General features: G+C 44.8%; 1 protein-coding gene across 4 annotated transcripts in view; it reads left to right on the forward strand.

The window, feature by feature from the left end:
- zeb2a (zinc finger E-box binding homeobox 2a) overlaps positions 1–21,946 on the forward strand; it is a 69,719-nt gene extending 47,773 nt beyond the window's left edge. For 3 of the 4 annotated variants that reach the window (XM_083777180.1, XM_083777182.1, XM_083777181.1), the window contains exons 3-10: positions 2,536–2,823; positions 7,630–7,698; positions 9,328–9,516; positions 10,393–10,610; positions 12,872–12,980; positions 13,463–15,438; positions 16,613–16,793; positions 19,612–21,946. In XM_083777180.1, coding sequence (XP_083633306.1) covers positions 2,536–2,823; positions 7,630–7,698; positions 9,328–9,516; positions 10,393–10,610; positions 12,872–12,980; positions 13,463–15,438; positions 16,613–16,793; positions 19,612–20,219 — 3,638 coding nt within the window. In that variant the 3' untranslated portion in view covers positions 20,220–21,946. The remainder of the gene's footprint in view (positions 1–2,535; positions 2,824–7,629; positions 7,699–9,327; positions 9,517–10,392; positions 10,611–12,871; positions 12,981–13,462; positions 15,439–16,612; positions 16,794–19,611) is intronic. The other variant, XM_083777183.1, reaches the window with a different exon arrangement.
- Positions 21,947–22,500: the final 554 nt, after the last annotated feature.

Here is a 22,500-nt window from a genome sequence, read left to right on the forward strand (position 1 = left end):
AGGGGTAAGGGGTGGTGGTGGTGGTGGTGGTGGGGTGGTGTGTGTGGGTGAGTGTTGTCACTGCTTTGTCTCCGGGCTCCATGAATGAGCACAAAGGATCGATCGGTGGAGAGGTGACGGGCTTAGACAATGGACCTCTGGGAGATTAGCAGGTCGGAACGGCGGCGCTCAGGCACACAATGGAGGTGCGGCAGAGACGGCAGCGGAGGGTATAGCGCTCCATCAAAGATGTCACAGGAACAAAGCTGGCTCTCCGGGATGCCACAGCCCAAAGTTTCGCTTTTTTAAAATTCTACTTCTATACTTGGTATACTGTCACGAAACAAACCTGGCAAAAATAAAAGCTGAACTAGAAAGTGAAAAAAAAAAAAAAAAAGGACTAGAAACAAGAGACTGCACAGGTGGTGCATGTGTATGAGTTGCGCAATTTTGGGGGATATAAAATGATCAGCCCCGTCTTTCATGAAACACATCAGTGGAGTATCCCCAGCCGGCTGTTCTGCCCTCACTGACATCTGCCACACTGCCAAGCCCATGTGACCTGGAGAGGCAAACACTGGGATGAATTGCTTTTGTTTGGGGAGGTCACTGGCTTTTCTCTGTCCGCCGCCTCCTGCCCACCGCAGCCCCGACACAACGCACAGGGCCAAGTATCTGAGCAACATACGTAAAGTGGTAAACAAAGGTGCACGTCTCTCTACAAACATTTCTCTTCGACAGCTCGCCGTGCTATAAATAGATGACGTGACTTTCACTGTTGCAATGTTGTTTTCCTTTATACTGTGAGAAATGTTTTCTTATACAACATTACCCTCAACATACTTGTGTGGGTTTTTTCTTTATTCTTCTTTAAACACAAAGTGAGAGTGAGCGAGAAACAACTTTACTTCCCCCCCCCCCCCCCCCCCACCCCCCCCTTCTCTTTTTGGCGGGGTTGAAAGTAGAAATTATGCAAACCTGTCTTCATCTTTTGCACACACAGCCTTCTTCATCCAAAGTCCTCCTCACTCACTCCTCCGTGTTTGAGAGCGGGGTCAGAAATTCTTTCAGCGAAAAGGCAAAACCACCATTGTTGCGAAGGCCCGGGGGTGGGGACGGAGGGAGGGGGACGGAGGGGGACGTGGCTAAATGGGGGAGAGACTGTGAGAGCGAGGGGGTTAAGACGTTGAGTGAGATCATATTATATCCAACGTATACCTAGACCACACAACGAGCATTCACGTCTCACTTTTCAGCGCTTTCTTTTCCGTCCTTCATTCTCTCTCTCTCTCCCTCTCTCTCTCTTTTTTTGATCTGAGAGGGCATTACCCTGTCTGAACTCCCCCTAAATCCTTGTGGTCACACCTCTTATTAAAGAGGGGTTTTGTCCCACGCCCTCCACCCCCCCTCCGCTGCTCTTGGTATTCAGCCCAGGTCAGCAGATTTCGGCCCAGCCCACCGTGGCTCCCCTTTTTAATTTGCACCTGTTGCGCAGTTGTCCGGGAGGCAAGTGCCCGAACCATACAGTCAGACAAAGATCATATTATGAACAGATATGCACAGCCTAATCTCCATGTACCCAAAGGGGAAGAGAGGCGCGCGCGCACAAGTGCACTCACACTCTCTCACACACACACACACACACACGCACACACACACACACACACACACACACACACACACACACACACACACACACACACACACACACACACACACACACACATGCAGAATAGCTGTTTTTTGTATTGGTTTTCCCTGGGAACCTGTGCAGAACTGGTATGCCGTTAGGGATGTAAAGGTTTATGGTTGGACATTGTCAAGGGAAACTAAATAATATCCCTCCTCCAATGATAAAAAAAAAGAAAAAAAGAAAAAGAAAAAAACCCTAGCAATCGACAAGAAAATGCCTCACTTTAGCCACTTCCCACTCACTCTTGGAGTTGGCAGTGGCCTCCCGAGATAAGGCGCATGAGAGCTTGTCGAAATATTGCTTTATTAGGCATACACAGAACTCAAAATGAACCTGAAAATTGTTCTCTTTTTTCCCACCCTCAGGGCCCTCTTTCCTGCGTCTAGTTCCCATGATGTCATGGCTCTTTACTTTTCCTTTTCTCCTCTTGTTATTCCTTCACCCTCCCTCTTTCTTCTTTCAACGTGTTCCTGCATGGTTTTCTCATGCACCTTTATATCAGGGGGCAACTCTGCCACACCGCCAGCACAAGCATTTTATGGTTTACCACGCATGCCGCCGCCCTACTGCAACCCCACCCCACACTCCACCCCCCCCACACTCCGGATTCAGACCCATGCAGCCGAGTTATGTTATCAAGTTATATGTAATATTTAAAGGCCTTCCATTTCAGCTGGCTCCCCTGGGTGTCTGGGCTGCATGAACAAAAACAACTACAAAATAAAAAATAGCTCCCCGACCTCTCAACCAAGGAATGTGATTTTCGCCTCCTTCTACTTTTCGGTCTGTGCCACGAGCTATAATATGGGCGGATGTTGTTTTTGAAACCCTAACAGGCCCGTCTTTTGTTTGTGTCTTTGCAGTGCTCAACTACGAGAATGTGGTGGAGACGGGCTCGGAGACGGACGAGGATGAAAGGCCACTGCTCTCGGAGGAGAACGGCCTCACCAACGGCGGGGAGGAGGAGGAGATCGGAGGGGCGGGGAGCCCCGCGGCCGCCGGCGTGCCCGCCCTGGAGGCCTCGCCCCGCGTCGGACATGCCCTGCTGTCCTACCGCGGCCAGGAGGGCGGCTCGGAGGGGGGCGGCCGACAGAACCACCACGCTTGGCGTCTGGGGGACGACGACCTCGGCGGCCACCTAAACGGCACTGGTGAGCGATGGTGGACACTTTACACCCGCGTCGCATTTCTCGGTGCGAGCGTGCGTGTGTGTTTGTGTGCTTGTGTGCAGTGGTGGAAGGAGTACTCACAAGTAAAAGTAGCAATACTGCAATGTAGAAATAGTCTGTTACAAGTAGAAGTTCAAGAAGAAGTCAAAAGTTATTGGCTTCAAAATATACTGCATTTCACTGTGCTTGTTTGTGAGCGTTTGTGTGCACGTGAGTGAGTGTATAAATTCCATGTGTTTAATGCTACTGTATCTTAACAAGGCCACAATGGAAGTGTAATGACCTTTGATATACAAAAGTACTAATTATTTTTTAAGGCCCTTATCATCTCCCAGACATGCAATACTTTTGTATTGTGTTATAGACACATCACTTGAGTACAATGACCCTGCAGTGCAAGCAGACAGCTATACTATATAGTTGCCACAGCAAGTCTGATTTATATTTAGTTGAGCACCGGTGATGTGCACCAACATGATTTACAATCCCACTGTGTGTTGCACCGCGCCGCCTTGTTGGGCTTGTAGATCTGATATTGTCAGGGCACAGCACCGACCCAGTATTATGTCAGAGAGGCATTATAGTTATTGCTCTTCTTCTGATTACTGGAGCATGTTAGATAGCACTTCACGCTGTACGAGCCACACAAGAAACCCATTCTCACTCTGTGTTTATCTATCATCTCACTCTCGGGCACAAAGATAACTTCATGTTTGTTTCAATTAGAGTGATGCCAGAGTTTTGGGTGTGATGTTGATCCCCATTTTAAAGTGTTCTAGACGCAGACCATCGATTACTGATGTTTTGACCAATATTTTGTCAAAAAGTTTCAACTCTTTCAATGAAATGTCTCCATATAGAGAAGCTGTAAGGGCCACCATCAGCAGTTCACTCTCACAGGCTTTTGCCATGTTGCTGCTAACCAAAGCCCACCAACCTCTCTCTCACACGTATTCATCACACTACCACTGTTAACACCCTTCTGTCTCTCCAGCCTCTTGCAGTTCTCCCTCTCATTTATTTGCCGTCTTTTTTCCCCCCTTCATTATCCTGTCTGTGTGAAAGCCAGTGAGCTGTAAACACTCAACTGTATCCTTGTTATTTTTTCCCCCTGATATGTTTGGAAGAACACAGCCGTAGTATTGCGGAACAAAGCCTCGATGGAGCACACAGTATGTCAAAAAATATTTCATTTTGATTTCTGAAACAATACAAACGCGGCTTCGTAGTTTTTTAACGGGCCCTTGTTACTGGCTCCATGCAGCCGTATTGTTTGAACAACCTGTTCTAAAATTCCTTGTAATTGGAGTTGAGACAGGAGTTAAGACTGGAGCTGAACCGAGAGGCCAGGGCAGACCTTGGCTCAACACCCTATAAATGGAACAGACCTATATCAATGATGGACAAGTTCCCCTTCTTCAAGCCTGTCAGCCTGCCTCTTCAGAGTCAGACTTCTCCATTTTTACCTCCCCCCCTTCTTCCTGCACTCATCTGCAGCAGTGACAGGACAACCAGTGTCACCAGGGCCACAAAGACAAATACTTTTAATTAGGAACCAAACGGGATCGTTAAGAGGGGAGCCGGGCCCTTGCAGGACTCATTAACGGCCCTAAATGAAATTTGGAGCTTTATGATGGCCATTTACATGCATAATAGGCCCACCATTCTGGGGCTGCTTGACAGATACAGACTGCGGCAAGAACTCATGCGAGACACCCGGTTTAAAAAACGGATCGGCATCACCAATCCGTCTCCGCTAATGACCTGGCGCAGTGCGCGCACGCGCCGCTGAGCTGGGGAAATACTGCCGAGTTTTGAATATTGAACGCAGGCCAAAGCTCAAAATGTAAATGAAAAGAGCATTAATGTCAGGAGCGTGGAGAGCGTTTCTCTATGATGACGATAATGATCATAGAGAAGCTGTAAAAGAAATCAATGCCAGATTAGCACATCTGCTACAGTTAGTTTCCTAAACTAGCAATTTAGTATCTAGGTCTTTTTTAATGTGATCTGAACTGTTGGAGTGTTCAACCTTTAACATTGAAGGAAAATGTGAAATCTGCACATTTTAAGCAGACATGATTCATTTATTGCTTAAAAAGAAAATAGGCCCAGATGGCAACTATAGGCTACTTGCTGCTGTTTGCCAGTACAAACAACACTTTGATTTGCAAAGAAAATCACTTCTTGGTTGAGAGAGTATAGGAGCAGAGCTGTTGATATTTGACTGATCGAGACACATGAATCAAAATACTCCAGCCAGAGAGTTCAGCCACATAAGCTCAGCCAGACCATTTTTATTTTTGAACACCACACATGTACTGTACGCAGCAAAGGTGGGGAGACTAAAGCTATAGCAAGGTAGTGAAAAGCAGAAGCGGTGCTTGCAGTGTGACAGATTGACTCACACCGAGAATGCATAAAAGGTCGAAACAGGAGAACCACAAACAGAACTGAAATGCTCATTTCACCGTCCACCTCCATCTTGTGTGTCTCTCGAGGAAAGAAACAAAAAGAGAGAGACTGAAAAACACAATGAGCCTCCATTTTATATGCCATGTACTGTAATGTACAACAGTGTAAGTGCTGTGTGAAGGAGGGGTTGACTGAAAATAGACTGACACTTGAGTACAGTGTGTAGATTCTACGGCAGCGGTGCAGGGCGTGACTCACAGGCTTTTGTCCCGTTGTTTTGCCGCTCTGAGACAAGTAACCCACAAAAAGCCCCCATGTTGGAGAATGGCACTAATTGTAAAGTGTCTGGCATCGATTCTCCTCCCAGTGTTTTCCATCAGAGAGGAGAAGCCACATGTTTCTTTCATTGGCGTGAGGCGTTTAGTGTGCCACCATTTTATTTTATCTGTGTGGTAGACTATGAGCGACAACTCCTGTGAGGTAATAGCAGCAGTTTAAGCCCAGGGTGTCATTCATTCTTTTTTATATTTGCTTTCAATGAAACACACTTTAACTCTGTGTAAGTGTGGGCAGCTATTGTTCTTGTGCCTAAACGTTCATCATTCAACGACTTCATACTTCAGACTTCATACTCCTCCATAAACCCCAGTCCAACTTACATTACAGATTCAGTGGCTATAGTGGTATAGGCCTAGTGGCCTACTTTAGAAAATGATTGCACTGTGCCAAATCATTTGTTTTAAATTATTATTTTCTAATCTGCTATTTTCTAGATTGGCAAGCTGTTTATAATTTTGGGTAAAATTGTTTTTAACGCAGTGTAAGGTAAAATCAAATAGAATACAGCCATGTAACTGGTTTAGATCTTTTCATTACTATTATGTATATAGGTCTAATATTAAGTCAGTATGTCAATCACACAGTACAAAGAATAGCAATAATTAATTACAATTTTTTTTTCACATTTTCTTCTTTCTCTCATTTCTTCCTTTCTACACTTCTGCAGTTTTCCCAAAGTGGGGTCAGCTAATATAGTTGCATCATTTCCAACACTTTTTGTTTGTCAATTTTGTTTTTTTGAAAATCGCCAATTAAAATAGGTTCTAGATCGGCTATATCGTATTTATTTATTTATCTTGGAAAATGTTGACAATGTATGAATCATTTTGAATATATATTTTTTAGCACAAATCTTCTCTTGTGGGTGGAACAACATATTTTTGATGGGGGTCTGTGGTCAAATACATATCAAGTTGGGGGACCTTAATGAAAATAAATACTGCTCAACTCTGCACGCACGCACGCACACACACACACACACACACACACACACACACACACACACACACACACACACACACACTGGGATGATGTGCTGTTTGGTTGCACAGGGGCCAACCTTGGCTGTTATTTTGCTTATACAGGTCATAAAATGTGTAAATGATCCTTGTCCTTCACTCATAATGATAGCAGAATAAAAGCTTGTGACTTGTCTGAGTCATAAAAGGACTATTAGGCCACACACACACACACACACACACACACACACACACACACACACACACACACACACACACACACACACGGTTCCTGTTTAAGACTCTTATGAGGAAGGAAGTTTTGAAAAGTGACCTGCTGCAACCAGGAGGTGAGAGGAGGGAACAACCCTCTCCACCCCGTCCCCACCTCTCCCAACACGCACGCACGCACGCACGCACGCACGCACGCACGCACGCACGCACGCACGCACGCACGCACGCACACACACACACACACACACACACGCACGCACGCACACACGCATGCACACACGCATGCACACACGGCTCCCCTCTATTGCGGGTGGGGGGGTTGTATATCCCTCCTTTGAAGGGGAAGCTTATGATACTTGTGACTCCTGTTGAGGAGTCACATGAGAAGGCCCAGGAGGAATAAACACAATAGGCACAGTATATGTACACCCCGTTGGCCTGCCTATCCCTCGTTATGTGGAAAATACCTTCACATTATGATGGAAAGAAGTGCTTGTTAGCATGAATTGTCCGCCGCCACCACGGCATTCCAATTGACTTAGCCTGGGGTGTTGCACTAGCTAGTTGCGGTCATACGGTCAATTTATTGGGGAAAAAAAGAAAAGAAAAACTGTGTTAAGCCCTCTAATTTATACCTAGCTGCGTGCAACGTTGTCGCTCGCCGGAAGTAACAGATCTACAATCGCATCGTGTCGCAACTCATTGTGAGCTTGTATTCTGCTATTTTCAGCAGGCGACAGCCAGCAAAATTTTATATAGAGTGAGTGTAAAGCAGGAATTAGGCACAGGTTGGAGTGTCAATTAAATTGTCCTCTCCCTCTCCCTTTCTGTCCCTTCACAGATGAACGGAAGGACGAGTATGAACCTCTGGGGCCTGAAGGATCTCTCCACGCGGTGGGAAACGGTACAGGTAAGCCCCCAACACAACACTACCCCAGTAAAGTTCTGCAGTATTTGCCTTTAAACGTGCTTTAAAAGTATTCAAAAGTGCAAATTACATTTTATAAATAATAGTATAAACAGCAGATCTCCAATGCGTTGTGAGCTTGCAGACCTGCATTAGACCAGCAGCAGTATTAAATAGCGAGATGGGATTACTCGCCAAGCTACTGATGCAAGTCATTCAGGTGATTTACGTAACAGGAAACTCGGTCTGGGTGCCATGTGAGATAAGGCAAAAATACTGAGTGTTACTTACCGTATACTTTCTTATTGTCTTTTTCTTTTATGTTCATTCATGTTTTATTTATTTTTTCTTTACGTGACCACAGACACTACAAGAAAAAACAAACAAAAATAAAGAGATAAACAATAAAACAGACTAGCACAATTCACATGCAAAACAGACATACAAACAAGCACAGACATCCTTACTCACACTTATCCATTGCTATACATACATGCAGTACATACATAAACTTATACTGTATATGTTCAAACTGTTGTATAAATAAATCCAATAATGGTTCAGATTCTACATAAGGTCTCTCTAAGATGGTCTTATGCCCTATTTAAAAAAGAAATGTGAGCTTGAAGATCTGTTATTTCACCTATGATAATGACATAATAGTGCCACCAGGGTTTAAAGTGTTTAAGTCTGATAGTGACAAAATGGACCCTGTAAAGAGTCCATTGTTGCGCTCTCAGAGTCAAATTAGTGTTCAGGATTTTACAAATCAAAGTGAGCAAAAGCAAACATGTGTAAGTTGAGCAGGATCGATTGCAGCGCAAATAGCATTTTGCCACGAAATTGAGTTTTGACCCAAATCTCATTTGTTTGGTTCATGTACTTTCAAATTGGTTTTGCAATGACACAATAAATTGTCCGTTTGCCCGTCTAGCGACTCATAACATAATGGCTGCAGTGCAGTCTAGCCGAGCGGAGCATTGAGCGAGGGTTCTGCGACTGCTACTCAAGTCAAAACAGTGACGTTAAAGTTACACGTTTAAAGTGTAAATATCTGCATGCAAGTGTACAGAAATAAAGGCTTGACACGGCCATGAAATATCTTCAGCAGAGCGCTGTTCGGTACGTAATACAGTATGTTTGTGATGTCTCCACGTTAACTCCTATCTGATTTCTAATCACATTTAGTGTTTGAGAAATGTTAAGAAAAATCCCCTGCGAAATTGACGAATCCGGGCAATCTAATTGTGTCTTAATCAAATTGCAGCTACACTGAGAAATATTTAAGTGAAATGTTTAAAGGCCTGTTCTTTTCTCCTCTCTCTGCCCCCAACCTCAAGATGGTTCACTTAACAGTGGTGCATCACTTAATAGCGAAATTATCTCTTATCTATTATGTTATTTTTCTTTGTAGAAACCATTACAGAATATCGTTAATGGTTAACTTGAATGTATACACCCTCGCTAAGTAGCTCCCTAATGGTTTCCTCTGCGGTCTGCATCACAATTAGACCAGATCTGTTTCCCTGCGTACCATCATGTTAACGTCCTTCAAATGGGGTGGGGTTGGGTGGTGGCCTAGGGGGACTAACTTATCGGCCTCTGACATATCCCCCTGCTTCCTGTCTTCAGTCAAGGGACACGAAGGTGCGTCAGAGCTGGACGAATACTTCTTAAAGCGCAAGCTGGACGAGAGCGAGGGCCACTCCGCCAGCATCGCCGAGTACCTGCAGCGCGGAGACACGGCCATCATTTACCCAGAGGCCCCGGAGGAGGTGACGCGGCTGGGCACGCCGGAGGCCAGCGGTCAAGATGAAAATGGTAAAAACGCTTAATAGTTCAGAGCAAAGAAAAGACAAAATCCTTTTAAACCTACTTCATACGGCGGTGCCGCATGCGCTGAAAATAGCACACCTACAAGCTCATGATGTTTTGTGGGCATTAGAATGTTGCAGAGAAACTAAATTACCCTTAAGGCTCAAGTCACCAGGCAGCACTTTGACTTATGCACAGGGAAACTTCAGTGACATTTCACCCATTGACACATGGCCGATTGGCCCATATGGGCCAGCGATGCTCCCCGACCGCACTAGACCTATTAGCATTGCAACATTATTTGTTTCCGACCATTTTACTGGATCTAGACACTAGAGTCAGCCCACTAGGTTAAAGTTGACACATCCAGAACACCTACCAAGAAAGCAATATTACAGTACACAATATATTATAAAAGAAGTGGCTTTAATGGGAATTCATGAGGTGTTGCAAATTCACAAATGCACAGCCACTGACGTGTGTTTCTCACTAAAGCCCGGCCTCTGTGCATCTGTGCAAATACACTCCATCTTATTGTGCACTTCATCTTATTGTGCCCCGGCCTCCACCCCCCTTTTCTGTCCGCAAGCATGCTTCTTCTACCTTACATTCAACACAGGAAATAGACTTTTCACTGCTCATTATATTCCGCAGCTAATACACTTTACATTTGCAGTTCTCATGCGGGTCTATTTCTGTTTATTATCGCCAAAGGGAAAAGTGAACCCTGAGGGGCCGGCCATGCACAGACACAGACACAAATGCACAGCACTTCTTCTTCCCGGGTTACACACCGCAGACAGGCCGGGCTCGCTGCCCATTAGGGCTCCATTAGCTGACCCCTGCTGACCCTCTGGTCCTCTCTCCCCCCCCCCTGTGCAGACCTGCCACCTGGCACTCCAGATGATTTTGCCCAGCTCCTGACCTGCCCCTACTGCGACCGGGGCTACAAGCGCCTGACGTCGCTGAAGGAGCACATCAAGTACCGCCACGAGAAGAACGAGGAGAGCAGCGTGGCCTGCCCCCTGTGCTCCGAGACCTTTCCCCACCGCACACATCTGGAGCGCCATATGGCCACGCACAAGCCAGGGAGAGATCAGGTACGAGTCCGACACGGGATGATGATATTCTGTTTCTCTCTCTTTCTTTCTCCCCCCCCCCCTCTTCTTAATCCGCTCTTTCTTTTTTTCTCTACATTTGATTGGTGAGTTGTTTTTTTTCTTCCACCCCCCCCCCCCCTTTTTTTAATCAGTCCTCTCACACCGCCGGGTTTGCGACACGCACCGTTTCCAACACACTGCCCCTCTATTCATTTTTCTCCTTTTTCTTTTATTAAAAGAAAATAATTTCTAATTAGGATGTCTTTAATGGTTTCCTCATGGCTTCTTGGTGCGCTTGTGCGGAATTACATTATTCTCTGGAGTTAATGATTGGGTTCATTCCCCCGTAGCTGTCATTTTCTCCTGTTGTAACAACTTTAGTTTTTTGCCTCTTGTTCTCTTATTTTCTTAAACACATGTCGCCCCTATTCTGCGGCAAAATCTTTCCAAAAATGTCAACCATTTAAAAACAATATTTCTTTGAACATTTCAGGTTAAATTTCAAATAATTCATATTTTTTTCCTCAACTAAAAAGATTTCCCAAAACAGCAAAAAATGAGCTTGCAGATCGGCTATATTCGCATTCTGTCATACAATGAAGTAGTCTATATACGGCTTGAGTGGTTAAAAAAAAGGGAGAGTAAGACCCTGTACTGCTTGTTAGCAGCTGCATTATGTTGTTCTCCCCCAAGCTTCCGCCTACAGTGAAGCATGCGTGGGATGTGCAAGCATATTGACTTCCCCGGGCCATCTGACTTTTTACATCAGCTGTTGCTGGAACTGGAAGTGGAACAGATTTGATTAGAGACTAGCACTAATAAAGATAGTGCTAGATATATAGGCCATTTCCTATGATTTTCAAACTTTGATTTATTTTCCTTCAGAGGAGGAAAAGCCTTTTTTGTTACAAAATCTCAATTTAGCAATTGGGGGAGTTTAAGCAAAGAAATAGAAATAATCCAAATGGACCGATGTTGCCTCTTTCCTGCCCTTCCCCATCCAAAACTCATATTAGACCATGTAAATAAGCAGTGAATCATTCAATTTTCCAATTATACTGTGATTATAATGAGATTTCCTGAGTTAAGCCTGTCAGCTTCGGACCTCAAATTTGCCTGAGCTCACCGTAACAGAAGCAGTAAGTTGCTTTAGCCCCCCTTCACCCCCCTTCACCTGACCCCCCCCCCCTTTCCTCTCCTTCTTGCTGCCTTAAACAGGAGCAGATGGTCTTTTTCCCCAGCGATCTGGAGTATCGTAATCCCCAAATGACTTTAAGTGCTTGTTTATTTGTGTACTTCCTCCCTAGTTAAATAGTTAAAGGAAGACCGAGCTGAGGTCATGTGACTACCTTGTGCCTAATTTATGCTCCGACGTCTTGCGAATGGCAACATATATGCATCGTGTGACGAAAATAGCCAATTTGCAAACTCACAATGCATTGCGGACGCAACACAGTTGTACGCAGAAAGGCATAACTCAAGCTTCGGTGCATCCAAGTGCAAGGACCTTAGCTGAGAGGCACACACAGATTTTCTTTGAATTCAGACAGAATTGTCTTCCAGCATGTTTTTATTTTGACCCTGTATACTAAGAAGAAATGAGTCTCTGCTTATCAGTTGTTGTTGTTGTTGTTTTTTCTCTACTTTTCCCTGGAAGATTTTTGACCTACACATTTTATCATAAAATAAATCCATATTCCAGTTTCTAGCTCACTTCGCATTCATAACATTCACAATCACTGTATGCTAAATAAGCTAAGAAGGGATTTTTTATTTTGTTTGTTTAACCACTCGACGTGAACATCACCTCCCACTCTAAACTTTTTTCACATTTGCTTGAGGGACTCTGTTGCCCTTTTCAATGTTGTCTTGTTTGTTTATCTCTACTTATTTGAAATGCAAATGGAGGAAATGCACCTACACTAAAGTGTTACCTTTGAACAAAGTCAACCCACACGGTTTTTCAGAATGCCGCGATGAATGGGTTGCTTTATCAGTTAGATTACGGAATTTAGATGCAAAATCAAGCTCATATTTTGGGGGCTTTTGTGCATATGGTACTGGGGCTGAATTATACAATACGCATGTAAATGTAACTCATTATATTCTATTCAGTGTGAATACCTTGTAATCTCCACCACTGTCTGTTAAGAAACTCCTACTCTTTTCTTGATCGGGTTGTGCTGATATGAAAAGTCCTGTACAGTACATGTATTATTTACCCATTATTTATTTATTTTTGAAATGTTTCTTCTTCACAGCCTCAGCTACTGAACGAGGGTGCCGGCAACCGCAAGTTCAAATGCACCGAGTGTGGGAAAGCATTCAAATACAAGCATCACCTGAAGGAACACCTCCGCATTCACAGTGGTGGGTATTATTAAAAGGACTAGTGGGACAGCCTCTGTCTCCGTTTCAGAATGTATTCAAATGACAGAACCCCATGAACAGTAAAATTGATAGTGTTCCCTTTTGGCCTCTGTCTGTAAATGACTCATTCCATTTTAGAACACTAGACCTTGTTTCGTAACTGACTAATTCAGCCATATGGATGGAGCCATAGCTCATCAAGCTGAGAGCTGAATGGAAATGGAATAGAAATAGAAATGTTCACACGTGATGATTGGCTCTTGTGCTCTCGTCAGGTTTCTTAAGCTCCAATTAACTATACATGATTTTGTCTTTGTCCTTTTAACTTTTTACTAATCCTGTTTCATTACATATAATTCATACCAAATCATTCTGGTATCATTAATGTTATTTAATGTCATTACCATATCGACATGGTACATTAAATGGTGCACATTTCATTACAAAAAGCTCGAGTAACACTGCATATTTTCTGTTTTCAGGTGAGAAGCCATACGAGTGCTCCAACTGTAAGAAGCGATTCTCCCACTCAGGATCCTACAGTTCCCATATCAGCAGCAAGAAATGCATCGGCCTGATCGCCGTCAATGGACGAGTGCGCAACGGAAACAGTGGCAAGCCTGGCTCCTCCCCTAACTCCACCACTTCCTCCCCCGGCAGCCCGGCTCTGGCCCAGCTCCGCCACAAACTGGAGAACGGGCGGCCACTGGGCTCACAAGACCAACAGAGTCACCTCGACATCAAAGCAGAGCCGATGGATTTCAATGACTACCGGCTACTGATGGCTTCGCAGCACGGCTTTGGGGGACCAGGGGTTTACATGAACGGAGCTGGGCGCGGGGGAAGCCCCCATGGAATCCACAGCTCTTCCCAAAGCCCCCTGCAGCACCTGGGAGGCATGGGGCTGGACCTCCCCTTGCTCGGCTACCCAGGCTCTCTGAACAATCTGAGCGAAGTGCAGAAGGTCCTCCAGATCGTGGACAATACAGTCTGCAGGCAGAAGATGGATGGGAACCCAGAGGAGATCTCTAAGCTCAGGGCCTATATGAAGGAACTAGGAGCCCAGATGGAGGAGCAGAAGCTGGCGCTCTCCTCCTCGCGGGCTGGCTTCCAGGTGGCCGGACATGGCAGCCCCACCAAGAGCATCATTGACTACACGCTGGAGAAGGTCAACGAAGCGAGGAGCCTGATCGATGACCACAAGAGGCAAATGGACATTAAGAAAGAGAAGCCAAACCACTCTGTTGATTTCGATAGCGAGGATAAGTCCCACGACGGACAGGCCCAGTTCTTGCCCTTCTCTTGCCAGTTCTGCAAGGAGACGTTCCCTGGGCCCATCCCGCTGCACCAACATGAGCGTTACCTGTGTAAGATGAACGAGGAGATCAAGGCGGTCCTGCAGCCAACTGAGAGTGTTGCTGTTAGCCGCAGAGAGCAGCAGGCCACCCTGCTCTCTAATGCTCTGTCAGAGAGGGGCTCCACCAGCCCCATCAACCCCTTCAAGGACCATGTATCGGTGCTCAAGGCCTACTTTGCCATGAACACCGAGCCCAACTCAGAGGAGCTTCTGAAGATTTCCATTGCTGTGGGCCTCCCTCAAGAGTTTGTCAAGGAGTGGTTTTCCCAGTGGAAGAACCATAACAGCCATGGAAACAATCTGAGGAAAAGGTCACCTCTGCACGACCGCAGTGTCCATGACATCAACCACAGCCTGAACCGGTCACCCATGTCTTCTTTGGCACAGCAGGCCATGTTAATCTCTGCCACAGATTTTCACGGAGGCTCTGCCAACGGTGACATCTCCCACAGACTTTCAAAGGCCAACCAGTTTACAGCCAACAGGCAGACAGGGGACAAACCACTAGACCCCATGGACCACTTGAGGAGCAGCACTCCATCACCCCTCAACCTCTCCTCGACTTCTTCGAAAAACTCACAGAGTAGCTCTTACACTCCAAACAGCCTAGCCTCAGAGGATGCCCATGGGGATAGCCCGTTGGATCTGTCCCTGCCAAAACACATGTCACACAGCAAGGGCATCTCTGTGGGAGAGAAGCGGCCCAGACCCAACGGTTTTATGGTCGAGCGCAATGGGGAGGCTCCGACAAGGGAACAGGGGCCACTGTCCTTGGTCAACATCAAGAAGGAGTACCACAGTGCTGACGGCCACAATGGAGGAAACAGTGGTCATCATCATCATCTGGAGAAGAGCACCAGTCCCATTTTCGGGATCAACCCCTTCACCGGTGGTCACATGTACACCTCCCTGCCGCCCCACGGGGCCTTCCCTCCCCCGGCGTTTATGACAGCCCAGGCCAGCATCCCAGGCCTCAGGCCCTACCCAGGCCTGGACCCCATGAGCTTCCTGCCACACATGGCCTATACTTATGCCACCGGGGCAGCCACATTCGCTGAAATGCAACAGAGGAGAAAGTACCAACGGAAACCAGGTTTCCAGGTGAGGCATTCAATGTGAAATCACTTTTTCTGCCTTTATTGATAGATTAACAGTAGGCGGACAGGAAATGGGGAGAGAGATGGGGGTGACGCGCAGAAAAGGTTGTTGGGATCGGGGGTCGAACCCGTGACACACTGTCAGGCTGGGATTGCCATGTGGCCTAGGTGCCCAGACAGCTACGCCAGCTGCCAGAGCAAAAACAAAAAAAACATTTTTTTAAACATTTTTTCCTCAGGTTCTACAACCATTAAAATTATTTTCTCTATGATTCGAGAATTCAAAGAAGTCTGTTTTGTCTCGAGATAATCCAATTAGCCGTGTTTACACTGTGGCTGTGTATTATACATATATAATCACAGTGAAACTCCACAACACAAGAATTAAAATGTCCCATATGTTACCTTGTTTTTGTCTTCTTGTGGCTCAAGGAGACTTACCCACCCAGGTGGGGCCCACTAAGCTCTGTCCAGACTAGGGATCATAGAGGTGGTGGAGGTAGAGGAGGAGGATGAGGAGGGGTAGAGGCAGCAGGTGTAGGGGTGCAACACTTCATTGAATTTATTGATTTAGCATCATGTATAAAATTCGATATTGGAGGACAATTTTAAATTGCTTTTAGTATTTGTTCTTTATTTATTTTTGTACATTTATTGGAAGCATTTCATTGTAGGCAAAAGGTTTCGAACATTTTCAAAATTGGCCAACCTAAAGTTTTTAGGTTGGCTTTTTTGTTTGTTTTGTACTACAGTATACTGTTATACTATGAAACATGAAGTTTATCTTAGGTGGGTTTAACAGACTAATTGATTTTGTTTATATCATAAAAAATCTATTCAATTTGATATTTACAAAATGAGAGAACGAGGCAACCAGGTGCTCACCAGAGACGTAAAACTATACAGTTTAAAGAGTTAAACTAGTAAAAGGTGCTCTTGGATCAGACATGATAAGACATCTGATAAAAAATAGGAGATCCGGGCACTGAAATTAAAAGAGGGAGCAGCTTTTATTCTTGATTATTCAATTATTATTATTAATAATAATAATAATAATAATAATCTGCAATAAAATGCTGGCCTGTCATAGCCCCATATACAGTAGTGTGTTCCAGGGTGTGGAGGAGAGGACGTGACAGGTGTGGATTATTTTAGACTCATCTTCTTGTCCCACGCAGGGGGAACTACTGGACGGCACCGCAGACTATCTGTCAGGCCTGGAGGACCTGACAGACGCCGACTCGCTCCTCTCGCGGAAGAAGATTAAGAAGACAGAAAGTGGTATGTACGCGTGTGACTTGTGCGACAAAACATTCCAGAAGACCAGTTCCCTCCTAAGACACAAATATGAGCACACAGGTATATAACATTTGGACACTTCTTTTTTACCCCACCCCCTATGCTTTTATGCCCTTCTCCTCTTCCTCATATTTTTTTGTCTTCGGAGCGATCTTTTTTCTTCTTCACTTTTCCATTTTTCTTTCTTTTTTGTCATTTAGCACCCACTCTTGTATAGTTCTTATAGTTTTATCCTTTTCTTTCTTTCTTTCTTTCTTTCTTTCTTTCTTTCTTTCTTTCTTTCTTTCTTTCTTTCTTTCTTTCTTTCCTTTTGTTATCTGTATTCCAAACCATGGCCTTTAACATGTTTCTTTCTTTTCAACAGGGGGTAGGGATCTTTTTTAGTATGTAAAGGATTTACATTTACATTCAGCACCACAAATACAAATACCATTCATACTGTGTCTCAATGTGTGTGTGCGTACGTACGTGCGTGTGTGCACAATGCACATGCGTGTTGTGTAAGAGGAGGGGGCAGAGAGACAGATAGAGAGAGAACACATGCTTGTGTGCATCTGCGTGTCTGTTGCTGTGTCGGTGTGTTTGTGCATGTTTTGAGTGTCACCGGGTAACAGATGTCAAGAAGAAAAGGGGGGAAAAGTTTCAGATAGGAGAGAGTTGTGTTTCCCCCTTCGGTTTAAGCATGACCCTGGACATAAATAGGCCGTCTTCCAGGTAAACCGAACTCTGAACTTTACACCATAAAGCGAGCACATTGGAACAAGAAGCGCGGCAGCCCAGCAGCATACCTTTTAAGTGGTGCGGATAGGTTTACACCATTGACTCTCAGGGCATTCGTCAGGATGCCAGGTCTACGACGGGAGACACATCCATCCCATTAATTAATTTGCCTGTGTGACATATCTGGGTCTTCTTCTTCTCCTTTTTTTCCCTTTTTTTTTTTACAAAAGTAAAAATAATATATGGATAAAATAGCTAAATCTCCTCAAACTATGTGACCTCCTCTACCTCAGTGGTTCTCAACCTGTGGGTCGGGACCCCCACAGGGGTTCCTCACATGACGCCAAGATGCAAAACCTGTGTAGCCGATCTACAAGCTCACAAGCGTTTTCACAATATCTATCTGTGGAACCGGGTCAAACTAGATGCAACTCATACAATTCCAAGTGCTTGTCAGGGTGGGGGTTCAAATATGGGGGGGGGGCCCTGAAAATGATGAGAACGACTGCTCTGTTTCACCAGGTTGCATCATGCCTCGCTCATATCTCCCTGTCATGCAGTGCAGGAGCGCTCCACCAGGAATCCACTGTCTCATTTATTTTTGACCCTCCGTGGGGGTGTCAGGGAGGGAGAGAGGGTGAGGGTGGGGGGCAGTTTAAGTATGCCAACTATGGAAGATGTTGCCGGCATTCCAAGGCTATTTGTGGCTAGGAATTGCCTGTGTGTGTGTGTGTGTGTGTGTGTGTGTGTGTGTGTGTGTGTGTGTGTGTGTGTGTGTGTGTGTGTGTGTGTGTGTGTGTGTGTGTGTGTGTGTGTGTGTGTGTGTGTGTGTGTGTGCGTGCGTGCGTGCGTGCGTGCGTGCGTGCGTGCGTGCGTGCGTGCGTGCGTGCGTGCGTGCGTGCGTGTGTCTGAGTCTTGGCCTGTACCATGCGCCCACATGCGGGGAGGTGTGCATGTGTGTACGCACATTCCAGTGCGTGGCTGTCTGGAATCCTGCATGTGTGTGTGTGTGTGTGTGTGACTATTGGCATTTCACATGGCGTGGAAGGCGTTTGTGCATGTGTGCGTGGGATGTGCGCTTTGGAAAGGGTGTCACACACAGGCCTATTGGTTTGGCATGAGACAAATCCCATCCTGCTTGTCAGAATTCAGATGGAATAGATTTCCGGTAGTGCAGACTAGAGTAGTAGTAAATCCAGGTGGCGGGGCTGTGCGTTGTGTGTATGCGTGTCACTATATGGATAATGTGTATCTCTGTGTGTGTGTGTGTGTATGAGAGACTGTCGTGTGTATTGTGTGTGTCTACTGTAGCTTGTGTCTGAGTGTATAAGGGGAGGGGGGGGGGGGCATTTACGGGTGTGAAAAGCCTCCCACAAATACATTCGTCATACTATCGTGTGAAGGGTGGCCTGATCTGAGTCGATTTTAATTCGGTCGATGATGTCATGAAAACACACCGTCCGTAAGGCCAGACTGCTTCAGTTTCACCTTTCCTGGTGCTCGTGGCATCTGATCTCTCTGGCTTAGCTTGCCACGGTCGCAGACGACCACATAAAGTAATGCGGGCCTCGCGTTTCCAAGGGCCTTCCACCTAAGCAGCTGCTGAAATTAGCTTCAAGATGTTCATGTTAAGCTTACAGTAGGTCATCTTTATTCTGCAGTGAGATTCAGTGTGATTTCACAGGACACACGTGGGGTCCGGTTCACAATCCCACTGTGATTCATTTCCTAAGCTGATCTCGTCCTGTAAATTCCACTTCATCATAGATGGGAATGGAGTCTTTATAAAAATAATTACCACTTTCAACCTGTTGAACCTTGTTGAAATTTTTTGACAATAAAATTATATTGGTTAAAATGGTAAAACAAAATGGCCAAAAAAGCTATAATAGCACAAAATAATAAACAATCTAGATTGTCTGTTTTCGCTATTCATTGTACAATGAAGTATAAGGGTTTATGTGGTTAACTCATGACTCATGTGTTTTTGCACGCAACACACACTCAACACACACTGAGGAACAAACTGCATGTGTGTTGTACTGTAGAACGTCCTCCACCAGACTCACTGTGAAAGCATGTTTCTGTGTGTTGCTATTGTGCCTCCAGTGTGGAGTCACCAGAGTAACGCCTCCCCTCACCCCTTGTGTCTCCGTAGGAAAGCGACCCCACCAGTGCCAGATCTGCAAGAAGGCCTTCAAACACAAGCACCATCTCATCGAGCACTCGCGCCTGCACTCGGGCGAGAAGCCCTACCAGTGCGACAAGTGCGGCAAGCGCTTCTCCCACTCGGGCTCTTACTCGCAGCACATGAACCACCGCTACTCGTACTGCAAGCGGGAGGCCGAGGAGCGGGAGGCGGCCGAGAGGGAGGCGCGGGACAAGGGCCCCCTGGAGCCCACCGAGCTGCTGATGAGGCGAGCCTACCTGCAGGGCCTGGCGCCCATGGGCTACTCAGACCCAGAGGACCAGCAGGAGGACGGGGGAGGTACCATCCTGCGGGACGGCACGGAGGGAGGGGTGAGAGGGCGAGAGAGGGACGTGGACAAGGCGTACGAGGACGTGACAGACAGACGGGAGGCAGGTTTCCGGGGAGGAGAGGACGAGGAAGAGGACGAGGGTGACAGCAGGAGCCTAGTGGGCACGCAGATGGACTCGACGAGGGACGAGGAGGACGACGACGGGAAGGATATGGTGCACTCGATGGATGAGAGTTCAAGAGAAGGGAAAACAGACGGAAAATCGGACCAGGAGGAAGCGGACTGAGTCAAAGAAGTAACACTTAAGAGAGAGAAAGAGAGAGAGATATAGAAAGAGAGAGAGAGAGAGAGAGAGAGAGAGAGAGAGAGAGAGAGAGAGAGAGAGAGAGAGAGAGGAAAACAAAGCTTTCAGCAAATATTTGTCATGTTGGTTTGTTTCATTTCCTTTTTTTCATTCTTCCAACAAACATGAAACTCACTCTGTTTCAGAAAGACAAAACTGAAGGGCTCGATCGTACGAGAGTTCTAGGTTTTTTGTTTTTGTTTTTTGAAAGATTGTAAAGATGGACTCAAGATGCAATGTGGAGACTGCCAACATCAGAGTCGTGAGAACAAGCTGGGTGGGATTGTTTAAAAATCCACATTATGCAAAAAGTAAAAAAAAAAAAGTAAAAAAAAAAGAAGTAATAATGATTATCATTATAATTAAATGAAATGAAGCTGTTTTTAATGTACAGTATTATTAAGGCCTAAAAGCTGTGTGGTGCTATAATGTTCTTCTTAACCTTTCTGTGTTTCATTGTGTTCAAACCCCAAACCAGGAAATTGCACTCTGCCCCCTTAATCACTACAAAAACACTTTTGAAAAAAGAGAGAGAGAGCGAGAGAGAGTGAGAAAAAAATAAAAGCCTATGGATATTTATACCGTGCTTGAAGACACGGTAGCACTCTGTCAGTGTTGTATTTTGTCTGCCCACTTTTACTGTGATGTCCTTGGTTGTTTTTTTTTACCCTCTTTTTTGCAAGGCAAACTAACCACACAATTTTGGGCCTCACAAACAATTTCTTTATGTGAAGGAACTTTAAACCTGTGTGATTTTAATATGTCATTGTGAGTCTTAAAAAAGTTAAAAGAAAAAAATAGAAAAAATGGACCGGAATAGAGTGAAAGAAAGAGTGAAGGGGCGAAATATCGAAATATGAAGGGCTCCGTTGTTTAAAGCGAGCGAGCCTTTGTGTGTTTTATTTTCTCAAGAGAAAGCCTTATATGCAAACCTTTTCACCTGTGCGTTTCTGCAAGTGCCATCCTTGTACAGTGTAAATCAGAGTTTGACCTGTGTTATCTTTGCTCTGGCTCCAGTATTAAAATGAATATTTCACCTTGTTTTTGAAGTACCTATGTCAGTATTAGCATAGATAGACAGCAGTTTGTTAGTTTACATATGTTTGTGCAATTCTCTGTATTTTTTCCATGACCTTTTTTTGTCAGTATTACTTTTTTGTTTTTTTTCGTTGTTGATTTTTCCAACATAAATTTCATTTTGTTCTTATTTTAAGATTACCATTTTATTTATGTGACTCATTTTATATTTCCTAATTTTATTTATTTCATACTGTAGTGTACAGTATTATAGTTCCTCAACAAATAGATATATTTTAGTAAAAAGGATTCTGTCATTGACTATTGGAGCAAATTATGAATAGAGAGCGTCTATGGTATTTGGACATTTTAATTTTTTTTCCTTTTTTGTTTTGTTTTTTATTTCCTTTCAACTACTGGAAATTCTAAATTTGGGGAACTTTTGATACGATATTGTGAAAACACTGTATTTTTGAGAGTTGAAAAAAAATCCACTTTATTCATCCCACTGACGAGGTGAAGAGGGACTGTTGATGATGAAATTCCTGAATTGTCTGAAGTATTATTGAATTTTTAATTTCTCTTGGAAATGACCATGCTCGAATAAATGTAGCCAAAATTAAATTTTAATAAAAGCTGTGTTATTCCTCTTGTACCTGCTCCTTCTACTGTCACTGTACCTCTATCTCACGAACCATATTAATCATGGAGTCAAAAATGTGGGCAAATTCCCCAAAGTTTTCTCACGTTGTGAGCCTCTAGAGCTATCTTAGCTATTTGTTGTACTACGAAGCACATATAGCACTTAAAGGAGTAGTTCACCCAAAACATGACTCATGTTCTATCAATTACACACCCCATGTGACCTTGAATTCAGCCACCCTGTCATCAAATTATTGGCTCAAGAATGTGACAAAAAACAAAAACAATCTCCATGAATTCAAGGCTTCATGGGGTGTGTAATTGATAGAAAATACGTCGTTTTTTGGGTGAACTACTCCTTTAAGTGGTCAAACAGGTCAAAACAATCATGGACATCTAGCCATCAACACTGACCCTGTCGCTGTTTTTAGCTTTCTCGTGTTACCGTCAGATTGCATTTCAGTAAGCTCATCACTGACTTTGCAGTTCACACATCTAAATCCATAGCAAATGAGAGCATCGCTATTTCATAATTACCGAAGGCTATGGCCACTAGACTGTAGCT

The sequence above is a fragment of the Protomyctophum parallelum genome (genome assembly GCF_964188405.1).
Source record: "Protomyctophum parallelum genome assembly, chromosome: 11".
In the NCBI taxonomy this organism is placed as follows: Eukaryota; Metazoa; Chordata; class Actinopteri; order Myctophiformes; family Myctophidae; genus Protomyctophum; species Protomyctophum parallelum.